The 9,228-nt window shown below is 40.4% G+C and overlaps 1 protein-coding gene and 1 long non-coding RNA gene across 2 annotated transcripts; both read left to right on the top strand.

Annotated features, from left to right (window-relative positions):
• Positions 1-343: 343 nt before the first annotated feature.
• On the top strand, positions 344-3,380 carry LOC143138637 (P2X purinoceptor 4a-like). The gene is made up of 4 exons (XM_076299062.1): positions 344-350; positions 392-488; positions 649-729; positions 3,218-3,380. The coding sequence occupies exons 1-4, from the start codon at positions 344-346 to the stop codon at positions 3,369-3,371; spliced, it is 339 nt and encodes a 112-aa protein (XP_076155177.1). The 3' UTR covers positions 3,372-3,380.
• Positions 3,381-8,228: 4,848 nt separating this feature from the next.
• LOC143137461 (uncharacterized) lies at positions 8,229-8,669 on the top strand. Its single transcript, XR_012989966.1, has 3 exons — positions 8,229-8,315; positions 8,396-8,483; positions 8,578-8,669. It is a non-coding gene; the product is annotated as an uncharacterized LOC143137461 (long non-coding RNA).
• Positions 8,670-9,228: the final 559 nt, after the last annotated feature.

Here is a 9,228-nt window from a genome sequence, read left to right on the forward strand (position 1 = left end):
GAGGCCAGTTGCCAGTCATGTGGACCGTCATACTCTGCATTCCAAATCAATTAGCTCTTTCTCAGCCAGAGCATGAATCTCTTCAATGAATAGGCTATGCAATCTCTTGAAGTTAACTTAATTGTGTGTATACATTTATTTGTTTGAATTTTAAAGACCATCGGCTTATAGTTTGTGGGCATCTTTGTGCAAGATTGTTACTTTGTCCACTTAGATCCCGAGCGAAGATTCTATTTGCTCCTCAGACAAGGACTGCAAACATGGAATACGTAGTTCGCGAAGCAATGGTGAGCAAGACAGTGCATTTCCATTTATGGCAGAATATTATGAATGTGCTTTTATCATGTCTGGTATATAGTAAGTTTTGTTTTGGCCCTCTCACTTTCTGTAGGTTTGCAGACAGGTAAATGTGTGGACTTCAATCACACAGTTAAAACATGTGAGATCTTTGCCTGGTGTCCCTTAGAAAGAGACGATAAACCACCCAAGTAAGTCTGTTTGTGTGACCGAGGCTATACATTGTATGTGGAGGACAGATAAGTTAAGGTGAATTATTTTGTTTAGTCAGAAGTGCAGGGGAAGTGAAAGATTTGTTGTGGTTGGGTTGATGTCATGTTTTAAACCTGCTATATTTTCATGTTGCTCTAGTCCTCCGCTTTTAACAGGTACAGAAAATCTCACAGTGCTGGTGAAGAATAACATCCAATTTCCAAAGTTCAACTTTATCAAGTAGGTAATTTAACTCACTTTAAAGGCTCCTATGCAATATTTTCAACTTAATAATACAGTTTAGAAATTATTGTGATGGTTAAGTTACCTGTTTGTGGTGAAAATGGCGGCTTTCCCTGTTCCCCCTTAACCTGGCCCTAGCCAGATGAATTTCGCTCCGCCTAGCTCCACTCATCCATCTGGAACCGATCCATTGAAGTGTTGCTTCAGAAGGCTGGACCTAATCAAAAAATGCTTGCATATGATTGAATAAGCCACTTGTCCGTCATCTATTGACGTGCTACTTCAACCACTCACATCGAAGCCAACCCGTGACGCTGATAACAGTCTCACAGTCGCTTCTACGCTATGTCACGTCTATGAAACTCCCGCCCTGCGTCCTGATTGGCTAAACCATAAAGTTGGTTGGAGAAATCACTCTCAATGGAAGAGGTTCCAGATGGATGTGAGTGAAGCTAGGCGGAGCTAAGCGGAACGGCATTCATCTGGCTAGGGCCAGGTTAGTTCCCCCTGCCGTCTCCTAGCGAAAAACCAGCATTGCAAAATCGTTCAGTTAAGTTGTAACCTTTGTTCTCTGAGTGAAGAGACTATCTCTCCACTCCGTTACATATTCCATATGTACAGGGAATCGATCTACCGGATCGAGTAACGTGGATACTCTTTAAAGGGACACCAGGCAAGCCAGATGCTTTTTCTCTACGAAACTCCCCCTCGCTCGGTCTGAAGCTCTTTTCCTTTTCTTTGCATCTTTCGTCAAGGGTTTTCTCTGCTTCTTTGCCGGCTCTGCCATTATACACACGTTTGCAACAATCGCTAGTGTTTCATTCGCCTGCCTCTGTGCTGTGGATGCAGGATGTAAACTGATCATGCTTCGGTCGGCGGGTACGATACACTGAACTTGCAAGCAGGATATTCTTCCTACAGGCAGTAGGGGCGGGCGAGAGAGTTTTCATTCGCCCTTTAATGAGTCATTTAACCATATACCGACTTGCGAAGATGAGTAATTAACACGAAAACGTTGTCTGGTGTCCCTTTAAGACACATCGGTTGTACCGGCCACGCCATTGATTAGTGTTCCAAAGCAGCTGTCCGCAGATTCCAACATATATAATTTGTTAAATAAATGCAGATGACACAAATTTACTTAGCTCTGTCACCAAACGACTATGGTCCTCTTGAACCCATGTGTCTGTATAGAACAAATCAACACCTGGATGTCTCAACATTTTCTTCAGCTGAACAAAGAAAAAACTGAAGTACCGGTAATTATATTTGGTAAAAAGGAGGAAAGATTTAGGGTTGCCACTCTCCTTGACACAAAAGGGTTGAAGGCAAAGGATACTGTTAAAAATCTTGGTGTATTAATTGACAGTGATCTAAATTTCAACAGCCACATGAAAGCGATAACTAAATCAGCTTTTTACCTCCTCAAAAATATTGCCAAACTCAGAGGGCTGATGTCAAAACATGACTTAGAAAAACTCATTCATGCATTTATCTCCAGCAGGGTTGATTACTGCAATGGACTGTTCACAGGCCTTCCTAAAAAGACTATTAAACAGCTTCAGGTGATACAAAATGCAGCAGCTAGGATTCTAACAAAAACTAAAAGAACTGACCACATTACTCCAATTCTTAATTCTTCAGTCCTTGCACTGGCTTCCACTAAGTCACAGAATTGACTTTAAAGCACAATTGCTTGTTTATAAATCAGTAAATGGAGCAGGACCCAAATACCTATCAGACATGCTTCAGTAGTACACACCTTCTCGTCCTCTCAGGTCCCAGTTGAAAAACCTGTTAGTAAAACCTACTGTTAGAACTAAACATGGTAAAGCAGCTTTTAGCTGCTATGCGGCTCAGCTCTGGAACCAACTTTCGGATGACATCAAAAAGGCCCCAACTGTAGCCAGTTTTAAATGTAGACTTTCTGAGAAACTGTTCTCAGATGCTTTCTGCTAACTGCACCGAGTTACAAATTCTGAATCTGCCTTGATAATTATTCTACCTCGTCTTTTATTACTTTTTTACTACTTTTGCCTTTGTTTTTGTTTACTAATTATTCTTTATTTTTAAATGATTTTACCTTGTTTTATGTTTTCTTTTTATTATGATCTTTACCTTTTGAACTTTTCTTTGACTATATTGCCCTTCTATGCTTTTATTTGTTATTACTGTTTAGTTTTGTTTATGTAAAGCACATTGAATGACCTCTGTGTATGAAATGCGCTATATAAATAAACTTGACTTGACTTTGTTGGGATGATATGAGCCAACAGTCATTGTTTTAGCTCTTGAAAATGAAGATAATTTTAGTTAAAGCAGTATGATATGTCCTGAATTTGATGATGTACCTAGACAGTTTAGTTTGGTAAATACATTTTTCAATGTTTTTTTATTTAAGGAACCAGATAATTCAACTACAGAGTCGTTCGCACAGTATTAAGCATGTGGTAAATAATGCATCATGTTGTCTTTGTGATTGCAGAAGGAATATCGATTCACATATAACCAGCTCCTACTTGAACCAGTGTGTCTTTAACCGCTCTACCGACCCAGAATGCCCGATCTTCAGGCTCAAAGACATCATAGAAGAGGCAGAGGAGGACTTCCAGAAAATGGCGATTCATGTAACGTTATGAATTTAGGCAGTTTGAATCTCTAGAGCAAGAAGGGAGGGAGGGGGTAGAAATGGCTATTAAATTTGCTTTGGACAAAAGCATCTGCCAAATATAATTTACATTTAGCAGACACTATTAATCCAAAGTGATTTACACATGTCAACTACAGTATATTACAAGGGCTCACATTGTCCCCGAAGCAACTTTGGGGTTAAGTGCCTTGTTCAAGGGCACAATAGGTGCACTAAAGACTCTTCCTGTACGCTCATTATTTACGGTGGAGCAGGGCCGGTTCTCCCTATACGCACGCTACGCAAGTTGCGTAAGGCCCCGCAAGTAAATGAAGGCCCCCTCCCCCATCTCCCCTTGAGTCAAGCTAGTGACAGACAAGTATACAGTTATAGCGACAGTGTCTTATAGCTAGGTAACATTAAGAACTTGAACATGAAACCGAATTACCATTCAGGGCATGAAAAACGGAAGAAGAAACTTCACGAGAATGAACAGCGGGAACATCGGGTAAACTTGTGTTCGTTCCATGGTTATGTCAACTACAGCAGCCTATATCTCTCCAGCACGTGTTGCTGTCCTAGCCTAGGCCTATCTACTGTAACGGCAGTGAATCCCCTGATCTGTCTGTGGCTTGCTTGCCAGCCTTTCCCAGTCACAGTACATAGCAAAGTTGGGAAATATAATCGCATATTCTGTTTTTTAAATGCGGGCGACTGGCTATATAACCGCATCTTTAAATGCTTTCATAATAACGTGCAGCTCGGGATGAAATTAGCAGTTTTTCAGCAGGACCCGTCGAAACTAATCGGTGATTTCACTCTTCCCATACATTTTTTAAAAAAGTAAATGGTTTTACAATATTTCAGTTAAGCTTTAGTTGGTTTAGATAGCCTACAACTGAACGTATGCAAAATGGATAGCCTAAGGTACTGTAGGCCTATTAACTTTGATTTGCTGTGCTGCATACTGGACAATAGATGCACAACGTAAATTAGGCCCATATGAAGTATTAAAATGATAGTTTAAAATAGTCTATGTTTGAAAAAAATATTGAAGGGAATCAGGGGGAACCAGTTCAGGAGCCTATTTGACAAGTAGCCTACTACAGACACAGGGAGAACAGCCAGCCTCAGCCAGTAAGCTATAAGCACAATCAGACCCTTACAAAAAATAACTGCATTACTTTAAGTGTCAAACTGCAGATTTCTGAGTATCAAAACCACAGTTTTGGAGGAAATATTTGCAGTTTTGTGCAGTATTTTGAACATAACAAAACTGCATTGTACTGCATAGTACTGTACTTTACTGCAAAATAGTGTTGCACGGTGTATCGATACTAAAAAGGTATCACGATGCCTTCACGCAAAAAACGATGCGATTTCCGACGTTTTTAGAATCGATACTTTAATAAAATAATAACGTTCTGTGTCTGTGTGAACTGCTGCTCTCACTGCTCCTTGCACGCATCTAGACAAGTGGGCGTGTCAAGCAGGCAGCTCTGAGTGAGTGAGTGCGCAGCAACGTCAACATAGTTATTTGCCGACAGTCCTCGGCCTTGTGGATAAAACAAAAGGTGATGTGAAATCTGGAACTATTTAGGATACATCGCGAATAGTGAAGGCAAGCCATCAGGTAGACCTACACAGTGGCCCGTTTGTAAAATATGTTTCAAAGTCATTTAAAAGTAGTAGACTACGCATGGAACTTGGCTAAACACCTCGCAGACATATCCCAACATTTTTAAAGAGTTCAAAGAACGACAGGTTAACAAATATGCTATAGAAAACACAACTACATGGTTAGTGCCAAGTTCTTCTCTTCTGTTTTAGTCTAGCCTAAGTGAAACGAGTATGGTTCTCTGGGATAAAGCGAACCTTCATTAATCAATGAATTTTGACGAGACATAACGAGCTGTAATCATAGGGTGCTAACGTGATGAAAGTGCAATGTTCACGCCAGAATAACAGTACCAACACTACCAAACAATCTATTTCATGTTTGGTCAGTACTACTGGTAATATTTGTCATGGCATGTAGACTGCAATTTGTTCAATAATTATTGCCCAGATGTAGGATAGGCTACCCGAAATGCGCTAATTAAAGCCCACAGCATATATTACCACCAAAGCGTGTTGAGTCCTAATAATAATGGCATCTTATTGTTACGTGGTAGCAAATCATGTTATCAAAGAAATAGACGTAATGTAGGAATGCACACAGATATATTGCAACAGGTAATGGTGTAGGCCTATCTGACGAAGACCTGAGTGGTTGGAACGTCGTACTTGTACACTGGGCGCAAAGAAGACTATCCTCACATTTTTCCTTTTGCAACTGTCAAAGAAATCCCATGAACACGGGAAGGCCTAGGGTAGCCTATACTGTACATCAGATGGCTTAAAGATTAGGCCCCTCTGCATAGCATTCAGTGATTTGCAAGCAGTAATTTCAACACTGACCTTGATCTAGCCTAGTTTGGCTACTTTATTGCCAAAACACAACACAATGTAAATTAACTATAACAAACAATAAAGGACTTAATCACACAAAGTAGGCCTACTATTTTACTGACTATAAAAAATAATAGTTATGTAGGAAGTTTAGAACCCAGAATTGACCTGCACACTACAAAAGTGCACCGAATTCAACACAAATGACTCAATACACTTGGAGGAGGTTGAGTCCTTTCTTTTCCAGATATCTTAGGATTTCGCCGCAGTATCGTTTCAGTATCGAGCATCGTGATATTTATGGCAGGTATCGTATCGAAGTCATAATTTTGGTATCGTGACAACACTACTGCAAAAATGCAGTATTTTGGACATGAAAATACTAGGCTACTGCACTATAGCCTACTGTAGTATAACTGAACTGTTCTTAGACTACTGAAAAAACTGCAGTTATTTTTTGTAATGGGATATGTACAGCAAGCATCAAAAGCAAGCAGCCCAGACCCTAAAACTGGGCATTTATATCTGTGAAGGTGATTTACACACAATTATTTTTCTTTCTCCTAGTCCTTTATGGGGAAAAACACTATATTTGGTCATTTCCGTAGACATCCAAAATGGGGCGGGATGATTGTATTGGGAGCGCTAAGGTGTCAGATGCGACTAAAAATATGGGTACAATTTGGGTACCAGGATTTTGCTTAGGGCACCATGGAGGTCTGAACCGGCACTGCGGTGGAGCGTTAACTGTGTTGTAACGGCATCTTCAGTTATATTCTGCTCCTTACATCTTCACTGCGACACTGAATATCTTGTTTGCCCATTAATAACAATTTTAACACACCCATAAATCCTTCTTTGTCGTAACATGCTCGTAACATGCTGATTCCCTAGTGCAACACCCAACCGGGTCTGTGTAGTACGGTGGCCGACAGGTGCAAACGACGTGCAACTTATGACAACAGATGCATATCACCAAAACACATGCAAATAGATAAAACACAACCAACTTAAGAAAACCTCTTAATTGGACAACATGTGCACATCATTTAGAAAACGCGCTGCAAATTCAGACATTTACATTTCAAAAACGCACTACGAAATTCACAACACAACGGAAGTGTTTTCGGGGGACACTTAAAAGTGATGAACACCTCTGAACAGGAGGCGAACGGGTGTGACAATGACAGCTCCTGTTTAAAGGGACACCAGGCAACGTTTTCGTGTTAATTAATCATCTTCGTAAGTCGGTATATGGTTAAATGACTCATTACGGGGCGAATGAAGGCTCTCTCGCCCGCCCCTACTGCCTGTAGGAAGAATATCCCACTTGCAAGTTCGGTGTATCCTACCCTGCCGACCTTCAGTCTCACAAAGTCTCAGACATAGCGAGAAGCAGGATCAGTTTACATCCTCCATCCCCAGCACAGAGGCAGGCTAACGAAACGCTAGCGATTGTTGCAAACGTGTGTATAATGGCAGAGCCGGCGAATAAGCAGCGAAAACCCTTGATGGAAGATGCAAAGAAAAGGAAAGCGCTTCAGACCAAGCGAGGGCTCGCACACGTATCGACATGTACAGACGGTAGGAGGAGCTTCATAGAGAAAAAGCATCAGGCTTGCCTGGTATCCCTTTAAAGAAATCTGGCTTGAAATGTAAGTATTTGGGTTTATTTTAACATTTTAATGGCACTTAAAAGTGATGAACACCTCTCCTTTACTGTCTGTACGTATGTAGTTCGCCACCTATTCAGAGGTGTTCATCACTTTTAAGTGCCCCGGGAAACACTTGTGTTGTGATTTTTTTGTAGCACGTTTCTGAATTGCATGTTGTGAATTGGCAGCTCGTTTCAGAAATGTAAATGTTTTCTGAATTTGCAACGCGTTTTCTAAATGATGTGCACGTGTTGTCAAATGAAGATGAAAATGTTTTCTTAAGTTGGTTGTGTTTTGTCTACTTGCATGTGTTTTGTTGATTTGCATCAGTTGTCATAAATTGCACGTCGTTTGGACCTGTCGGCCACCGTAGTGTAGACACTAATTAACTAGTCTTATTGCATTAACAATAGCAGCAGGTTTACACACACCTGGCTCCACCAGAAACAAACGAGTGCCCAGAGAGCCTTTCGTGCACGTAGCCTATGGTGGAATTGTTCCTGTCATGACAAAAGTGATACCCACCTAAAAGAGATGTATTATTATATTATATATGAAATAATTGCGGTCAATTCACATGAAGGTCTTTTTCAGGAGCACAAGAGATGTATTATTATATTATATATGAAATAATTGCGGTCAATTCACATGAAGGTCTTTTTCAGGAGCACATTATAAGTTAATGCCTTTCACAAGTGACCTCTGTCTTGTTAGGGTGGCGTGATGGCGCTCCAGATCAGATGGGACTGTGACCTGGACTGGGCAGACAGATGGTGTGTGCCACAATACAAATTCCAGCGTATGGACAAAAACAGAGCAAACCCAGTTACAACAGGATATAATTTCAGGTATGAGTTCCATAGTTTGTGAATTCAATGACAATGTCGCCTACATTCAACACCTGACTAAGCTGTTGCTCTTCTCACAGGTATGCAAAATATCAGAATAAGTTCCATATAAACAGAACTTTAATCAAGGGATATGGAATTCGCTTTGACATTATAGTATTTGGACAGGTAAGAGCACTTTGCTGTTCTGGTGATCACTAAAGATTAGAATCATTTGGATTATATGTTGTATAACACAATTTAAGCTCTAATTTTATTCCAGGCTGGCAAATTTGACTTTGTTCCGACACTGGTCAATTTAGGATCTGGTTTGGGTCTCTTCGGCTTGGTAAGTGTTGAAGTCAAATGCATGGATGTGCGCATTGAGATTCTCAACATCTTAGTTAGTTTTATTTAGTTTTTATAGTATATTTAGTATTTAGTATGTTAGTATCATGTTTATCTTCTACTGTCTCTATCGTGCAGTGGAATTTTCTTATATGTATATTACCTTTTCTGCTGTAAGTGCATGTTGTGTGTGATGTCTGTATGCTACTGAGACCTTGAATTTCCCCTTGGCGATCAATAAAGTATCTATCTATCTACATTATGTTAGACTCAGACCAATGATTAGGTAATACATAGAAGGAAGAAGTTGTCAATGCCAAACAGTGATGCCGAGGGCACCAGTACTTGTTTGTTGAATTGGCCCACAGACAATTCGTCCCCTGAGGTGTGGACTCACTACTTTGCGTTGTGCATGTGGGTCTGTTAGTCTGACCGATAATTTAATGGATGGATGAATGACCGAATCTGGACAGTCTGGTTGGCTTCACCACTGCCACTGTGTAAACAGTCTAAATTACAAAATATTCCCAGCAATCTGACAGATGCAAATTAGTTTAGTTTATTTTTTTCTTATTTGCAGGCCACA

The sequence above is a fragment of the Alosa pseudoharengus genome, unplaced genomic scaffold, assembly GCF_046254945.1.
Source record: "Alosa pseudoharengus isolate Yale_2024_CS ecotype anadromous, Long Island Sound unplaced genomic scaffold, YU_APseudo_1.1 YU_APseudo_1.1_scf_21, whole genome shotgun sequence".
Taxonomy (NCBI): domain Eukaryota; kingdom Metazoa; phylum Chordata; class Actinopteri; order Clupeiformes; family Clupeidae; genus Alosa; species Alosa pseudoharengus.

Coding starts and splice junctions, on each gene's coding strand:
- LOC143138637 (XM_076299062.1), top strand. Junction 489..648: donor AGAGACGATAAACCACCCAA/GTAAGTCTGTTT, acceptor ATGTTGCTCTAG/TCCTCCGCTTTTAACAGGTA. Junction 730..3,217: donor CCAAAGTTCAACTTTATCAA/GTAGGTAATTTA, acceptor TTGTGATTGCAG/AAGGAATATCGATTCACATA.